At 42.7% G+C, this 19,018-nt stretch overlaps 1 protein-coding gene across 1 annotated transcript in view; it reads right to left on the reverse strand.

The window, feature by feature from the left end:
- The window catches only part of snx25 (sorting nexin 25), a 210,257-nt gene that overhangs the window by 153,413 nt on the left and 37,826 nt on the right, over nt 1–19,018 (reverse strand). Inside the window, exon 3 of the mRNA XM_055632018.1 lies at nt 17,250–17,334. Within this exon, the coding sequence (XP_055487993.1) occupies nt 17,250–17,334 (85 nt within the window). The remainder of the gene's footprint in view (nt 1–17,249; nt 17,335–19,018) is intronic.

A 19,018-nucleotide genomic window follows, 5' to 3' on the forward strand; every position in this document is an offset into this window, starting at 1 on the left:
CATCCATATAACTATCCAATTTATTTTTAAATTATAAAAACGAACCTGCCTCCACCACCTTCACTGGAAGCTCATTCCACACAGCCACCACTCTCTGAGTAAAGAAGTTCCCCCTCATGTTACCCCTAAACTTCTGTCCCTTCATTCTCAAGTCATGTCCCCTTGTTTGAATCTTCCCTACTCTCAGTGGGAAAAGCTTATCCACATCAACTCTGTCTATCCCTCTCATTATTTTAAAGACCTCTATCAAGTCCCCCCTTAACCTTCTACGCTCCAAAGAATAAAGCCCTAACTTGTTCAACCTTTCAAGTTGAAAGGTTATTGGAATTGACTGGAATAGATGTAGAATTTGTGGTAGAAAGATCAATTTTTATAGCATTTATTCGACCTATTAAAGACATCGGGAGCGTTTTCCAAAATTTAATTGGAGCGTTTAATTTCTTAAGTAGGGGGCTGTAATTTGCATTAAACATATCTTGATATTTTCTAATGATTTCAATTCCCAAATATTTAATTTTTTCTGTAGCAATTTTAAAAGGGAATTTTAAAAGGTGTGTTGAGTCTCTGGGTTTTATTGACATAATTTCACTTTTATTCCAAATTATTCTGTATCCTGAAAATGATCCAAAATCCTCTATTAGGTTTGATATGTTTGGTATACTAATTTGGGATTTTGTGATGTACAATAGTACATCATCTGCGTATAAAGATATTTTATTATTTGAATATTTTGTATTATAACCATGGATGTTCGGATGTGATCTGATTCTTTCGGCTAAAGGTTCTATTGCAAGAGCAAATAGCAGCGGTGATACTGAGCATCCCTGTCTATTGCCCTTTGATAATTGAAATTTCGTAGACAATATATTGTTGGTTAATATCCTAGCATTAGGCTTATTATATAATAGTTTTATCCATGAGATGAAATTCTCTCCCATTTGAAATTTTTGCAATACTTTAACAAGGTAGTCCCATTCAACTTGATCAAATGCTTTTTCTGCGCCCAATGAGATAATTGATAAGTCTTGTTCTTCTATTTTATATGAGTGCATTATATTGAACAGACGTCTCAGATTATTACATGATTGTCTCTTGGGTATGAACTCCGTTTGATCCGCATTTATTAATTTACTGACATATTTACTTAGTCTTCTAGCTAATGTTTTCGCTAGTATTTTTTGATCTGTATTTAACAGTGCAATGGCTCTGTATGAACCGGGTTCTTCTATATCTTTATCTTATTTAAGTATTAGTGTAATCGTTGATTCTGCTAGTGTTTCTGGTAAAATTTGTTCTTTAAAAGCATATGTATACATTTTATGTAAACGTGGTGTAATTGTCTCATAAAAACTTTTATAAAATTAATTACTGAATCCGTCTGGTCCTGGTGTTTTTCCATTCTTTAATGAGTTTATTGTTTCTTCCATTTCCTGGATTGAAATTTGTGCTCCCAATTCCTCTTGTTCCCTCAACTCAAGTTTCGGGAGATTACAGTTATCCAAGAACTCTGTAACTTTAGTATTGTCTGTTAACGTTTTAGATGTATATAAATTCTGGTAAAATTGAGCGAATCTTTTATTAATATCATCAGGTAGTGTTAACAATTCCCCTCTATCTGATTTAATCTTTAGAATCGTGTGTTCTTTTTCCCGTTTTTTCAATTGGCGTGTCAAAAGTTTGTGCGGTTTATCCCCGAATTCGAAATGTTCCTGTTTTGTGATTTGGAATAGGCTGATAGTATTTTATTTAATTTAAATTTCAATATTGATATTTTATTATGTTTATCCATAGTTGGGTCTTTAGCGTTATCTATATCCAATTGTCTGATTTGTTCTTCTAACTGTCTTTGTTCGTTCTTATTCTTTTTATTTTGAAAAGCTTGGTATGAAATTATAACTCCTCTAATAAATTTCCCATAGTAGAGTAGGTGAAATATCTGGTGTGTCATTAGTCTCGGAAAAAAAGTCCATTTGTTGTTTTAAATATACACTCCCTTGTGGGTCATTTAAAATGTGAGGGTTAAACCTCCAAAACGATTTATTATTAGACATTCCTTCCAGTTTTAAAAAGAAAGTTAGCGGGGAATGGTCAGAGATAATGTTGTTGTGATATTTTGGGTTCATAGTATAGGGGATTAATTTTGTGTTCACTAGGAAATAGTCTATACGTGAGTATGTTTTGTGTACCATTGAATAAAACGAGTATTCCCTTCCAACTAGATTCGCGATCCTCCAAACATCTGTTCTATTTGTATTTTTTATGCATGTATTTAAGAGTTCACTTGTTTTGGATTTTGTATTACCTCTGTTTTTGTATAGATTTATCCAAGTATGGATCTAAAAATGTTGCCTGGGTCTTCCCCAATTATACACATTTAGGTTGAATAATTAAACTCTGAAATTATATTCTGGATTTTATTTTAAAAGGGGGATTATCAATAGGGCGCATATATCTTTAAATGGTGATTGGGTAGCGTGGATCTCTCCGGTAACTATGAGATATCTCCCTTCCTTATCTGTTATAATATTCTTTGATTTAAATGGTATGCCTTTACGAATAATAATTGCCGTACCTCTGGATTTCGAGATATATGAAGATTGATATATTTGGCCTATCCAATTTGCCCTCAGTCTAGCCTGATCTTGGGATTTGAGATGAGTTTCTTGTAAGAAAATTATATCTGAATTGAACGATTTCAGCTGTGCTATTATCTTACCCCTTTTAATAGGTTCATTAACACCCCTTATGTTCCAACTGCAGAATGTGATTCCTCCCAATTTATTTTGTTTGTCGTCTTGCATTTTAAATGGTTTTAATACCTTTGAATCATACGGTGCAACCCATACCTCAGGTCTTTGGATATTGGGGGAGCATTTGCACTACAAAATTCCGTTGGTATATTCCTTTTGCGAATAACCATTAAAAAAAACAATTAAGTGTAACATTATGTGATAAAAAAAAGTGAAAAAGTGAAATTACAGTGTCTGAGAATATCGACACGGTAACAAATTAGGTATGTTACAAAACGTACCTGAATCATGGCTGAGCATCTGCCCCTCCCCTTGTGTGTGATTTTGGAGCTGTTTGGAGGGGGCGGGTTTAAAACCCGATTTTTACTAGGCTGTTCCAATCGCAGATGTTCAGCCTAGTAAATCATTAACGGAGAATCGCTGCAAGACCCGGTCCCAAAAGCTATTATTAGTTTTATAGGCCTCGAAGAGTAGATATAATAAATTTAAAAGCTCTCGTCATTCCGTAGCTCTGGATCAGCCCGTAACTTTTATAAAGCAAACAATTAAAGGTATGTACCTTATTTTTATTTAAATGGGGGCCTGTACGAATAACCCTATAATTATAATTTTCTATAGCGAGTAGCTCATTTTGGGCTTTTTATATCCCCCAGTATTTTTTTTGACTCGGCATTTGAGGGCACTAATCCAGCGCGCTGTCAACATTCTAAACCTGCGCGTTCCACATGAACCCACTAGAAAACCGATTTAAGAAACAGCAATTGAACACTAAATTCCTGTGCCATTTACCCCTTTTAAATTAATGTACACCCCTAGATATAAAAAACTGTGTTAATGTGATTGTGAATTATCCCATTGTGAATAATCTTTGGACACTTAGGCATTTTAAATGGTTTTAATCTTTCCTTAAATCATGCTTTTGACTATCCAAGACCACAGGTCTTTTTTGTAATGCCCATTTGCACTATCAATAGGGAACGTTGCTAATTTCCGAGTATGAAAATGGTCATAAAAAAAACAATTACTTGAGATATGAAAGTGAATTTGTGTCAAATTAACTTATTGTTATGAAATCTGATGGGATAAATTGCAGACTTGTTTTTTAATCTCAATTTTGTAACATTGCTAAACAAATTAACCATCCATAGGTGGGAATTAGCGTTGGATTGACTTCCATTGTTGATGGTAACTGATGTTGTCTAAAAGCGCTTTATAAATAAGGTTATTATTATTATTATTATTATTATAATTATTATTATTATTATTATTATTATTATAGTATACAATTAGCTCCGCTCCCTTAATTACTCTTGCCATAGGGGGGTGGGACCCTTTCAGAATCAATTATATATCTCCCAATTACAATATATATATATTTTGTTAAGACTTATCTAATTATATGTTCAACTAATCTATGACTTATATATCTAATGCTTATTTATGCTAACAGATTTTGCATATGCTTGTCATTCAGTAATAATCAACTGTTGGTTGGAAGGGGTTAACCAGAATCAGGCTCTAGGATATGTGCCAAGTGCCTGTTTCCTCCCCGTCTCCCCAAATATACATGGAACTGAAACTTAGTATATTATCTGAATTAGTTTTTTAATCTATTGTTAGTCTATTTCCTTATCTCTAGTTCCCTTTCCCCCTCTGTGGAGGGGGTGATTCCATTAATTCTGTAGGTTTTATGTTAGTATTTTAAAATCTTAAAGGGCAATAAGTCCTTGTAATGATTTCAGTATTCGCCTCTCCTGTCCGCTGCTCCCATATTGTTTTGTCTTTCCTTCGAGTTTGAACAAAGAGTGTCTTTGAATTAACATTCCAAATAAGATAAAATGTCTAGACAGCCGCACGTGGAAAGGCTTCGCCATCTTGGTCTTTTAAAAAGTTCTGTATCTTTGCTTCTCCTCGGCCGTTGTCTATTGAATTAAAAAAATGCTTTGTCCTGACTGTCCAGCTATATTATTTAGCCATTTATCTCTTTTAAGATCTCTTGAGCATGTTTGTAGGCTGCTTCAGGATCTGTGAACGCTTGTTCCCTGTCGTTGTAATCCTCATCTTGGCTGGATGCGTGACACCGTATCTGACATTTTGAACTCCTTGCAGGATCTGTCTTGCCTTTGAAAACTGTTTTCGCTTTTGTACTATTTCATAGGGATAGTCTCTGAATAGCTTGATGGAGTCATTCCCAAACATCATATTCGTTCCATATTTGATTTTTTTCCATAACCTCTTCCAGGGCTGAAATGTCCCGAAATTTCACAATGATCTGTCGTGGGTGGGCTGTTCTTGTTTGTGATCTTGATTTGAATCTTAGCACTTGGTGTGCCACTTCTATTTTCGGTTCGGGGTAGATTGAGTATTTGTTTAAGTAAGTTGGCAGCGAACTCGCGAGGCTCCTTCCCCTCCGTTCCCTCTGTCACTCCAACTATTCTTAAATACTGGCGTCTTGAACGTGCTTCCAAATCAAGGCATTTATCAGCGACTTTCGCCAGCTGACCCACGAGCCGTTCTTGTTCTTTCTTCATTCTCTGCATATCTTCAGACATTTGTAGCACAGATGTTTCCATGTCTTTCAATGCAGTCCGATATGATGAAACAGTTCCGAGAACAGCATCAAACTTCTCCTTGGACTCTTCTTCCACCCTATTAATTCTCCCGGTTAATTCTTCTTGCACATCATCAATTTGTTTATATATATTGCCAATTGAGTCAATAACTTTCTGATTATCAGCATTCAAGCTCTGCATCATGTTTTCCATCATATTTGTATTCCCAGCAACAATCTCATTTCTTAATTCTCTTACCGAATTCTTTATTTCCTCCAGTTCTTTATCCTTGGTAGCCATTTCAGTCTTAGATCTTGTAGTCATTTCAGAGGCCACTTCAGAGGTCGATTCTTCAGATTTTGGCTGGTTTTTCAGGTGTTTCATGACACACCTTGGAGGACTCTGGCCAGGGAGCGTTTTTTTTCATTTAAAAGGCTTTAAATTCGCAGCACTTACTGATGACGTCAGCAGCGCGACGTCAAAGAGCTCCGGTAAGTGTTTTTAATCGGTCCCGTCTTTACGCAAAAAATCGGGATTTTCGGGAGCGGAGCTAGGTGTTGCGTCTGTTCAGTGTAACATGGCGCCACCGGAAGTCATTTACCTACAAACCTGTACGTCTTTGGAATGTGGGAGTAAACCGAAGATCTCGGAGAGAACCCACGTAGGTCACGGGGAGAACTTACAAACTCCGTACAGACAAGCACCCGTAGTCGGGAATGAACCCGGGTCTCCGGCGCTGCTTTCGCCGTAAGGCAGCAACTCTACTGCTGCGCCACCGTGACCGCCCCTGCACCACTGTGACTGCTCTTCACGGTGATGTTTGAAGAATATCTCTTCACAATGGTGGTTGGATAGCTCACCAATTTTCCAAGTGAATAGACAATAGGTGCAGGAGTAGGCCATTTGGCCCTTCGAGCCAGCACCGCTATTCAATGTGATCATGGCTGATCATCCCCAATCAGCACCCCGTTCCTGCCTTCTCCCCATATTTTTAAGAGCCCTATCTAGCTCTCTCTTGAAAGCATCCAGAGACTCACAACTCTCTGTGAGAAAAAGTGTTTCCTCGTCTCCGTTCTAAATGGCTTACTCCATATTCTTAAACTGGGGCCCCTGGTTCTGGACTCCCCCAACATCGGGAACATGTTTCCTGCCTCTAGCGTGTCCAAGCCCTTAACAATCTTGTATGTTTCAATGCGATGCTCTCTCATCCTTCTAAACTCCAGAGTGTACAAGCCCAGCTGCTCCATTCTCTCAGCGTATGACAGTCCCGCCATCCCGGGAATTAACCTTGTAAACCTATGCTGCACTCCCTCAATAGCAAGAATGTCATACCTCAAATTAGGGGACCAAAACTGCACAAAATACTCCAGGTGTGGTCTCACTGGGGCTCTGTACAACTGCAGAAGGACCTCTTTGCTCCTATATTTGATTCCTCTTGTTATAAAGGCCAACATTCCATTCGCTTTCTTCACTGCCTGCTGTACCTGCATGCTTACTAGACTGATGTACAAGGACGCTCAGATCCCGTTGTACTTCCCCTTTTCCCAACTTGACGCCATTTAGATAGCAATCTGCCTTCCTGTTTTTGCTACCAAAGTGGATAACCAACAGCATCGGATGAAGATCTGAAATGTACTTGAATAAAACCATGAATGAAACTGCGGCCCGGTGAATCATTGATGAATCATTGGTACATTACAGCATATTTGACACATTGAGTGCCTAAATTGCATTGACCCCATCTGCACTTCACGCTGCCTCGGCAAGGCCAGCAGCATAATCAAGGACCAGCCTCACTTCTTCTCCCCTCTCCCGTTAGGCAAGAGTTACAGAAGTGAGAAAACGCACACCTCCAGATTCAGTGACTGAATCATCCTATCAGTGGTGCTGGCTCGAAGGGCCGAATGGCCTACTCCTGCCCCTATTGTCTATTCTCACCAACTAGAGAGCGGTCCTGAGCTCGCAACTACCTCTAAGCAGTCCCTTCGAACCATCCTTAATCATACTTTGCTGAACGCTATCTTACACTAAATGTAAAAGCCTTTATCCTGTATCAGTACATTTTGGTCAGTTTGTAATCATTTTTGTGTAGGAAGGAACTGCAGATGCTAATTTAAACCGAAGATAGGCACAAAATGCTGGAGTCACTCAGCGGGACAGGCAGCGTCTGTGGAGAGAAAGAATGGAGGACGTTTCGATTCGAGACCCTTCATCAGACTGATGTCAGGGGCGAGGGAGATATATAGATAAGGAAGTGATAGGTGTGAAAACAAGACAAAGGGAATGTACTGTGGATCAAGGAAAACGTAGAATAGATTATTGTTAGTTGGACGAAGGTCACAACAACGCAAACCGAGATAAAATGTATTCGGAGACAGTCAGACTGGTCGGAGAACTGGGAAGGGGGAGGGATGGAGAGAGAGGGAAAACAATGGTTACTTGAAGTTGCTGAAGTCAATGTTCATACCGCTGGGGTGTAAGCTGCCCAAGCGAAATATGAGGTGATGTTCTGTGAATTTGCGCTGGGCCTCACTCTGACAATGGAGGATGCCCAGGACAGAAAGGTCAGTGTGGGGATGGGAGGGGGAGCAAGAGCAACCGGCAGATCAGGTTGGTTTTGGTGGACAGATCGGAGTTGTTCAGCTAAACGATCGCCGAGCCTGCGTTTGGTCTCACCAATATACAGGGGTCCACACCTGGAACAGCGGATACAGTAGATGAGGTTGGGGGAGGTGCAAGTGAACCTCTGCCTCACCTGGAAAGTCTGTTTGGGTCCTTGGATGGAGTTGAGGGGGGGGGGGGGGGGGAGGGGGGTAAAGGGACAGGTATTGCATCTTCTGCGGTTTCAGGGGAAAGTAGGCAATAGACAATTGTCAATGTGATCATGGCTGATCATCCACAATCAGTACCCCGTTTCCTGCCTTCTCCCCATATCCCCTGACTCCGCTATCATTTAAGAGCCCTATCTAGATCTCTTGAAAGTATCCAGAGAACTGGCCTCCACCGCCCTCTGAGGCAGAGAATTTCACAGACTCACAACTCTCTGTGAGAAAAAGTGTTTCCTTGCCTCCGTTCTAAATGGCTTACATGGAGGTACTGATACAATAGTGTTGGCAGATCACTGTAGATGGAATACACTGCAGCCACAGGGCAGCATGTAGATGGCTGTGAATGTTTAGAATGGCACATGGGTGCCAATCCAGCAGGCTGTCTCATTCGATGTCAAGCTGTTTCCTTACGACGAGATCTACACTCATCCCAGCAAGTGACGAATATCTACTCCATTTTAACACTTACACTTCAACATGAGGGGAGGCACGGTGGCGCAGCGGTGGAGTTGCTGCCTGACGGCGCCAGAGACCCGGGTTCAATCCTGACCACAGGTGACAATAGACAATAGACAATAGGTGCAGGAGTAGGCCATTCAGCCCTTTGAGCCAGCACCGCCATTCAATGTGATCACAGACAGCACCCATAGTCAGGATCGAACCTGGGTCTCTGCCGGTGTAAGGCGGCAACTCTACCGCTGTGCCACCGTGCCTCCCGAGGGAATAAATAGCCCTCAAGCACTAGCGGCGTTAGGGTATAGGAACAAGGAATTGCAGATGCTGGTTTACACAAAAGGACACCAGGAGATGCTATATGAAGGTTAAAGGATGTACCCCATCTTCACACCCCACCTTATCACCTCATCACCTAATGGCCTGTTACGGCTGCATCAGAAATGGTTCAAGCTTGAAAACAGGATGCATCAGAAATGGTTCAAGCTTGAAAGGGTTCAGAAAAGATTTACGAGGAAGTTGCCAGGACTAGAGGGCGTGAGCTATAGGGAGAGGTTGAGTAGGCTGGGTCTCTATTCCATGGTGCGTATATGAGGATGAGGGGTGATCTTATAGAGGTATACAAAATCATGGGAGGAATAGATCGGGTAGATGCACATTTCCCAGAGAAGGGGAATGGAGGACCTGGGGACACAGGTTCAAGGTGAAGGGGAAAAGGTTTAATAGGAATCAGAGGGGTATCCGAGAGGGATCTCATTGAAACACACAAGATTGTTAAGGGTTTGGACACGTTAGAGGTAGAAAACATATTCCCGATGTTGGGGGAGTCCAGAACCAGGGGCCACAGTTTAAGAATAAGGAGTAAGACATTTAGAACGGAGACGAGGAAACACTTTTTCTCACAGAGTGTGGTGAGTCTGTGGAATTCTCTGCCTCAGAGGGGGCAGGTTCTCTGGATGCTTTCAAGAGAGAGCTAGATAGGGCTCTTAAAAATAGCGGAGTCAGGGGATATGGGGATAAGGCAGGAACGGGGTACTGATTAGGGATGATCAGCTATGATCACATTGAATGGCGGTGCTGGCACGAATGGCCGAATGGCTACTCCTGCACCTATTGTCTATTGTAACTTTTTCACTCAGTGGGTGGTGGGTGCATGGAACAAACTGCCAGAGGAAGTAGTTGAGGCTGAGTCTATTCCATCGTTTAAGAAACAGTTGGACAGGTACATGGGTAGGACAGGTTTGGAGAGTTATAGACCAAGCACAGGCAAGTGTGACTACGGTTGCTGGAACATTGTTGGCCGGCATGGGCGAGTTGGGCCGAAGGGCCTGTTTCCACACTGTGTTACTCTATGACTAAATTCTGACCCAGCATGGGGGTGGAGGCTCCTGCTGCCACGACGGCAGGCAATTAAGGGCCTGTCCCACTTAGGTGATTTTTTTAGGTGATTAAAGGCAACTAGACTGTCGCCACATGGTTGCCGGGGTGTCGCCTGTATGGCCGTGAGTCGTCTCCTCAGTCGCTCAAAGAGTCGTAGCGTTTTTCTGGTGGCCGCTGGATTTTCAACATGTTGAAAATTTTTTGGAGACAGTCGGCGACAGTGGGTTTGACGCCAATGAGCGTGGCTTGACTTCTCCTGACGTAGGCGCTGTCGTAGTTGTCGCCAGGTTAACGTAGGTTGGCGCCGGTGCTGGCTTCTGTTTTTCTTGCTGTTAAAGTTGATGATTCTATTTCAAATTTCACGTCGAAAGTGGGGGGGGGGTGTTCAGTCGCCGTTTTTTCGGCGACCCGCCACGGGTATGACAGTCGGCAGCTGTTGCCTAAAAATAGCCTAAGTGGGACAGGCCTTAGTCAGCACCATAAGCTGGTGACCCTTGTGTACCCCGCCTAGATTAGGTCTGCTGTGTGATTTTACCGGGTTCCATGCAAATCAACGCATTTCACGGTGGCAAGTACCATCGATCGTTCATCAGCATCCTGAGCTGTTAAGAGCATTTGCAGAAGTTGCTGTGTTTTCTGTTACGTTAGCGGGGTGAGTGAAAGTTGAAGTGAACAGGCTAACCACGTTGCCACACGCAGACACAAAAACATTAGTCCTGTTAAATACTGTAGGAGCCGGCTATCACTCTCCTCCCCCTCCCAGGTGCTGGTTGAACCATATCTCCCTTCCCATCATGTTTTTGTTTCAGAACTTTCACTTCCCCACCCTTCACCTTGAAGCAGATTAGACGTTTCATAATTGAACATCAACCCCAAAATGTTTCCAAACTATTTCAAAACTTCCAGACTATTTCTCAAACGAAGAAAATAAAAAGATAGAAACTATAGAAAATTAAATCTATTGAATTTTGTTCTTTGATTCACAATGATTCACTGCATTTGGGGTAGACACAAAAAGCTGGAGTAACTCAGCGGGACAGGGAGCATCTGTGGAGAGAAGGAATGGGTGACGTTTCGGGTAGAGACCTCTCCTCGGACTGTATCTTTGTTCACTGTGTTTGGGTTAAGATGACAGCACCTCGTATTTCGTTTGGGTAGTTTACACCCCAACGGTATGAACATTGACTTCTCCAATTTCAGGTAGTCCTTGCTTTCTCCCTCTTTCCCCTCCCCTTCCCAGCTCTCCCACAGCCCTCTGGCTCCTCCTCTTCCTTTCTTGTTCCCCTCCCGAATTGAATTGAATTGAATTGAATTGAATTGAATTGAATTGAATTGAATTCCTTTATTGTCATTCAGACCTTACGGTCTGAACGAAATTTCGTGCCTGCAGTCATACATACAATAATACAATAATAAACAACAGTAAACACAAATTAACATCCACCACAGTGAGTCCTCCAAACACCTCCTCACTGTGGTGGAGGCAAAAATCTTAGGGCTGCAGTCTCTTCCCTCTTCTCCCTCTGCGCTCCCACCCCAACATCAGTCTGAAGAAGGGTCTTGACACGAAACGTCACCTATTCCTTCGCTCCATAGATGCTGCCTCACCCGCAGAGTTACTCCAGCATTTTTGTCTACCTACACTGTTTTTGGGTATCATTGGGTATCAAAGCCTGCTCCTAGTTACCTTTGGAATGCGATGACTGGCAGCCTTAAGCCTACAGGTAGCAGTTTTGGTGCAGGGGGTCAGTAACACAGTGGGCCAGGCAGCATTTGTGGAGGGACTCACGACCCAAAACATTCATGTCAACCCCCTCCCATCGCCTCCATCACAGATGTTACCAGACCCCGCTCAGTTCCTCCAGCACTTTGTGTTTTGCTCAAGATTCCTGCGTCTGCATTTTCTTGCAACCACATGGACAAGAACTACATGGCTGTGGAGCTGGCGCCACATAAACACTGAGCAAAGCTTCGAGCTTCTTCCCCAGAGTAAACAATTTCTTCTTGTATAATTATCAACGAACTCCCTGAGTTCTGACTGAGGGATGATCTAAATTACAGGGCACCATGTTATAGGATTGTGGTGAGAAGGACAAGATTTAATATGAACCCGAGGGGCAACTTATTTTACTCAAAAGGTGGTGGGTACATGGAGAGAGCTGCTGTCACAGTGGCGCAGCGGTAGAGTTGCTGCCTTACAGCGAATGCAGCGCCGGAGACCCAGGTTCGATCCCGACCACAGGTGCTGTCTGTACGGAGTTTGTACGGTCTCCCCGTGACCTGCGTGGGTTTTCTCCGAGATCTTCGGTTTCTTCCCACACTCCAAAAATGTACAGGTTGTACGTTAATTAGCTTGGTAAATGTAAAAATTGTCCCTAGTGGGTATAAGATAGTGTTAATGTGCGGGGATCGCTGGTCGGCGCGGACCCGATGGGCCGAAGGGCCTGTTTCTCCACTGTATCTCCAAACTAAACGGAACAAAAAAATATATATCGTTGAGGTACTGTAGATGCTATTAGCATTTACAGATACATGGATTGGAAAGGATTAGATGGACATGGAACTAATCCGGGCACATGGAACTATTTTAGGAAAGGCATCTTGGTCAGTATGGACAAGTTGGGCCGAAGGGCCTGTATGACTATCACTGTTACCACAAACAGCTTTTTATTTTGTTATTGACAGTGATTTATGATATTTGCATTGTTACCAAGAGCTTTCATTGGTGAAGGCCTTGGACAAGTAAGCACATAGATGTTAATTAGTGAGTATGAATCAGATGTACACAGGCCCATGTTCCTGTCACTGCCTTGTCCTCGATTCCCATTTATTACTTTTCACATTCAAAAATCCTGGAATATTAATGGATGAAAATAGGTTCAAATTCTCCTGGACTTAAATAGTTCACAGCTTAATTAAGACTCAATTGACCAAGTAAGCAAGACACTTTCAGGCAGAAACAAGGAACTGCAGATGCAGGTTTACACAAAGGGACGCAAACTGAGTTTGAGTTTAGTTTATTGTCACGAGTACCGAGGTACAGTGAAAAGCTTTTGCTGCGTGCTAACCAGTCAGCGGAAAGACAATACATGACTGCCGGAGTAACTCCAGTATTCCATTTCAACTCAGCGAGTCAGGACTCTTCTTCAAGATTTGCGGTACGAGGAAGGGTCCCGACCCAAAACACCACCTATCCATGTTCTTCATAGAAGCTGCCTGACCTGCTGAGTTACTCCTTCACTGGAGAACTGGATTTCAGGCATTGGTTGAGGTTACTGTTTCGAAACACCCTTAAAATTGGATTTGGAGTGGATTTGGAGCGCCGCGGAGCCTGGGATCGAGTTCGCCGGGGTCGGAGCTCCAACCGGCGCGGCCTGAGGACTACGAGTGCCCCGGTTTCCGGGGAGGAGGCAGCTGCTCCAGACTTTCCAAGCCGCTGAGGAATGTTTTCACCCGACGCCGGAGTTCCATCTTCACGGCAAGAGGGCCCTGAAAATTATCGGACTGGCTGCAAGGCCACAAATGGCCCCCGACCTCGGGTGTTTCACAGAGGAAGAGGACTTAACTTTCTGGTGCCTTTCCCCACAGTGGAAATGTTTGATTCTGCTGTGGGGGGACGTTTGTGTTGAACTCTATAATGTGTTGTGTCCATTGTCTTTATTTTTTTAACCTTTTCCTATGGCTTCTATGGAAACTTATTATCTATTTTATGTAAAGCAATTTGGTGTCAATGTGAGTTGACTTAATGCGTGCTATATAAATAAAATTTACTTACTTACTAAAAACTGGGTGGATAGCAAAGTTATAAAGACAAAATCCAATTGCCGGCTTAGTTATAATTGGATATAATGGCTCTGAAGGTTATAGAAAGAGATCAGACATTGGTTTTCACAGAATATAAACCAGCAATCTACGCACGGGTTTCACTTTCAAAAGAAATGCAAAATAATTGAAAAACAAAGCATGGACATAGTCATACAGAGCAAATGTTTTTTTGTTTTCAGTTAACATTTGCATGAAATTAAAACTTCCAGCAGAAAGACAGCACTCGAGAGTGAGATTGCCTCAGTGGAGCTGGGAGGTAGCATTAATAGTCACATCACATGGTGCGTCATCATTAGTTGAGTGAACCTGGGATATTCCTTGACAGAAAGATCTGCAACCAGATCAGTAAACACTTATACACTCGACAGTTTATCCTTTTAATTAGTGTAAAAGAACCAAAGTCAAATTGTCTCTGAATTGTTTGTTTGGGTTTTACATGTGCATATGTGTGCACATTATCATAAGATCATAAATGATAGGGGCAGAATTAGGCCATTCGGCCCACCAAGTTTACTCCGCCATTCAATCATGGCTGATCTATCTCCCCCTCCTAACCCCATTCTCCTGCCTGCTCCCCATAACGTCTGACACCAGGACTAATCAAGAATCTATCTATCTCTACCTTAAATATATCCACCGACTTGGCCTCCACAGCCTTCTATGGCAAAGAATTCACCACCCTCTGACGAAATAAATTTCTCTTCATCTCCTTCCTAAAAGAACATCCTTTAATTTTGAGGCTATGACCTCTAGTCCTAGACTCTCCCACTAGTGGGGACATCCTCTCCATATCCACCCTATCCAAGCCTTTCATTATTCTGTACGTTTCAATGAGGACCCCTCTCACTGTTCTAAACTCCAGTGAGTACAGGCCCAGTGCTGTCAGTTACTCATCATAGGTTAACCTACTAATTCCTGGGATTAATCTTGTAAACCTCCTCTGGACCCTCTCCAGAGCCAGCACATCCTTCCTCAGATATGCTGCCCTAAATGTCTCAAAATATTCCAAATGCGGCCTGACCAGCGCCTTACAGAGTCTTAGCATTACATCCCTGTTGTTGTATACAAGCCCTCTTGAAATAAATGCTAGCATTGAGTTTGCTTTCTTTACTACCGATTCGACTTGCAGATTGCCCTCTCCCCTCCCTGATGGACATCTACACCTCCCGCTGCCTTAGCAGGGCAAAGAAGATCACCAAAGACAGCTCCCATCCTGCGTTTGGACTGTTCGACCTGCTGCCCTCTGGAAGGCGCTATAGGTGCATCAAATCCAGGACAAACAGACTCAGGAATAGCTGCTTCCCGAGAATTATATCTACCATAAATTCAAATCCACACATGCACTGACTACACCACCCAACACGGACTTCCATCTGTATATATGTATATATGTATGTAGCGCCGTAGAATTTGTGCACCTATTCCCCCCCCCCCCCATCTCCCTTCTGTTTTGTTTTTCTGTTTCTTGTTTTTTGTGTAAAATTGTATGTATGCACTGAGTACGAGCAGCTTTCAGTTTCACTGTACATGTATAGTGACAATAAATGGCATATCTCTATCTATCTCAGATGAATAAGAATCCTGCACCAGCGCTCCCAGGTCCCTTTGCACCAATTTCTGGATTCTCTCCCCATTTAGAAAATATTCTCTGCCTTTATTCCTGCCGCCAAAATGCATGACTTCACACTTTGCTGCACTATATTCCATCTGCCACTTCTCTTCCCACTCTCCCAACCTGTCCAAGTTTTTTTAACAGAGTACCTGCTTTCTCTACACTACCTGCCCCTCCACCTATTTTCGTATCATCTTTTATACTGTATACACGTGTGTGTATGTGTGTGAATGTATAATATATATATATATGATACAAATATAGGTATTATATATAGGTATGCGTATGTATATGAGGGTATGTGTATATCTATGTACACACACTGTACTTTTTTCTCATTTATTATATTGTTTATAGAGTACTATGTTTACATATGGAAATTAAATTTACATCTGTTGGGCTGATAACATTGTTCTACCTGGGACACATGACAATAAAACACTCCTGAATAAACAATAGACAACAAGTGCAGGAGTGGGCCATTCCACCCTTCGAGTCAGCACCACCATTCAACGTGATCATGGCTGATCATCCCCAATCAGTACTCCGTTCCTGCCTTCTCCCCATATCCCCTGCTATTTTTAAGAGCCCTATCTAGCTCTCTCTTGAATGCATCCAGAGAACCGGCCTCCACCGCACTCTGAGGCAGAGAATGCCACAGAATAGTAAGCTCTACTCATATTAAACCAAGTGGAAGGTTAGTAGGCATGCATGGAACACATTGCTTCTAAATCAAAGTACCATTACTTTAAAAACAGACATAAAACGCGGGAGTAACTCTGCGGGTCAGGCAATATCGCTGGAGAAAAGGAATAGATGTCGTTTTAGGTCGTGACTCTTCTTCACGACCCAAAGTGTCACCTATTCCTTTTCTCCAGAGATGCTGCCTGACCTGCTGAGTTGCTCCATCGTTTTGTGTCTGTCTTTGGTTTAAGCTAGCATCTGCAATTCCTCCCTATTATTGAGTTAATTCTTTATTATCTTCATTTATTAAATAAACAAAAAGAACTTCCTCAAAAATGGTCACGTTTGTTAAACAAGCATGAGGAGATTTTCTTTCGTTTAGTTTTGAGAAGCAGCGCGGAAACAGGGGCCCTTCGGCCCACCGAGTCGGCACCGACCTGCGATTCCCGCACATTAACACTATTCTACACACCAGGGTCAATTTGTACATTTTTACACCTAGCCAATTAAACGACAAACCTGTACGTCTTTAAAGTGTGGGAGGAAACTAAAGTTCTCGGAGAAAACCCACGCAGGTCATGGGGAGAACGTACGTACAAACTCCGTAGAGAAAAGCACCCGTAGCCAGGATTGAACCCGGGTCTCTGGTGCCGTAAGGTAGCAACTTTATCGCTGCGCTACCATGCACTGAAAATTGGCTGAGAACGTAAATGCCTTAACATTCCGATTACAAAATAATCCATTGGGTATGGCATGTGAATAACATCTTAAAAGCATCCATGCAACACAGAATTTATTTTCATTACTTAACTTCATAAGCAGCTTGTGTAGGAAAGAACTGCAGATGCGGGTTTAAATCAAAGATAGACACAAAATGCTGGAGTAACTCAGCGGGATAGACATCATCTCTGAAGGTCGAGACCCACCTCAGTCTCAACCCGAAACGTCACCCATTCCCTCTCTCCAGAGATGTTGCCTGTCCCGCTGAGTTACTCCAGAATTTTGGAGCTGTCTTCATTATCAGCATGCTCATTTCTGTACCAGTAATATTTGTTATTGTACATTTGAAACACGGTCCGCAACCCCGAGTTATATTGCTTCTTCAACTCCTTCTCCTATTCATTTTTTCGTTTCACCGTCTCAGAATTGTTAAAGGCAAACTTACCTTCTTTCAATGCTTTATCCATATTGTGTGAAAGAACTACTCTTCGTGTAGGCACAGGTTCAGATGAAATGCCTGACAGGCGGCCCTGGAATTGAATATTAAAACATCATTAGACAATAGGTGCACGAGGAGGCCATTCGGCCCTTCGAGACAGCACCACCATTCAATGTGATCATGGCTGATCATTCCCAATCAGTATCCTGTTCCTGCCCTCTTCCCATATCCCCTGACTCCACAAACTTTAAGAGCACTATATAGTTATCTCTTGAAAGTATCCAAAGAACCAGCCTCTGAGGCAGAGAATTCCACAGACTCACAACTCTCTGTGAGAAAAAGTGTTTCCTCGTCTCCATTCAAAATGGCTTACCCCTTATTCTTAAACTGTGGCCCCTGGTTCTGGACTCCCCCAACATTGGAAACATGTTTCCTGCCTCTAGCGTATCCAAACCCTTAATAATCTTATATGTTTCCATTCTGGTAACTGTCTCCACCACCACCCTTGGCAGCGCACACTGGCAACACCACGCTTGGTGTAAAAAACAAATTGTTCCCACACATCTCATTTAAAAACTTCGCCCATCTCAATGTAAAGCCCTGGCCTCTAGTCTTTGACATTTCCATCTTGGGGGGAAAATGATGACTTTCTACCCTGTCTATGCCTCATAAATTTATACACTTCTATCAGGTCTCCCCTCATCCTCCGTCGCTGAGGAGAAAATAATCCAAGTTTGTCCAGCCTCTCCTTATAACAAATACTCTCTAATCCAGCAAACATTCTGGTACACCTCTTCTGCGCCCCATCCAAAGCTTTTATGTCCTTCCCTTATGAGGAGATCATAATACTCCAAATGTGGCCTGGTCTAGGAAGCCGCACCATGACTTCCTGACGTTTATACTCAATGCCCCGACCATTGAAGGCAAGCATACCATGTGCCTTCTTGACCACTCTATCTACTTGTGTTGCCACTTTCAGGGTATAACGGCAGTCTTTAAGACGTTCTCACAGAGCAACTTCGATAGTCATTACTCGTTGGGGATGGTCGGGAGGTATATTTACGCACTCACGGCACACTTAAGATATTAAAAACTAATCTTCCAAACGTTGTTTCTTAAAGTTGTTAAGACTCTTGCATTTGTATACTTGCAGTAGCACTCCTCCCCTTTACACTCAACCTCCCAAAGTGTAACACCTCACACTTGCTCAGATTAAACTCCATTTACTGTTTCTCCGCCCATTTTTGTGGCTGATCTATATCCCACTGTGGACTTTGGCAGCCTTTCTCGCAGTCCGCAACTCCAGAAATCTTGATATACTCTGTAAACTTATTAACCAATGCATCTACATCAACGTCCGAGTTGTAGAGTCATGCAGTGTGGAAACAGGCCCTTTTGGCCCAACTTGCCCACACCGGCCAACATGTCCCTGCTACACTAGTCCCACCTGCCTGCGTTTGGCCCGTGTCCCTCAAAAACCCATCCCATCCAAGTACCTTTCTTAAACGTTGCAATAGCATCTGCCTCAACTACCTCCTCTGGCAGCTCATAGCCATTTATATACGTCACAGACGAGAGGTCCCAGCACAGATCCTTGTGGGACTCACCGACCTCCAGCCTGAATAAAGATTTTCCAGTTGTGAATCCATACGACCAAGTCACAGTGAATCCCTTAGAAACATAGAAACATCGAAAATAGGTGCGGGAGTAGGCCATTCGGCCCTATGAGCCAGCACCGCCATTCAATATGATCATGGCTGATCATCCAAAATCAG

The sequence above is a fragment of the Leucoraja erinacea genome, chromosome 3, assembly GCF_028641065.1.
Source record: "Leucoraja erinacea ecotype New England chromosome 3, Leri_hhj_1, whole genome shotgun sequence".
In the NCBI taxonomy this organism is placed as follows: Eukaryota; Metazoa; Chordata; class Chondrichthyes; order Rajiformes; family Rajidae; genus Leucoraja; species Leucoraja erinaceus.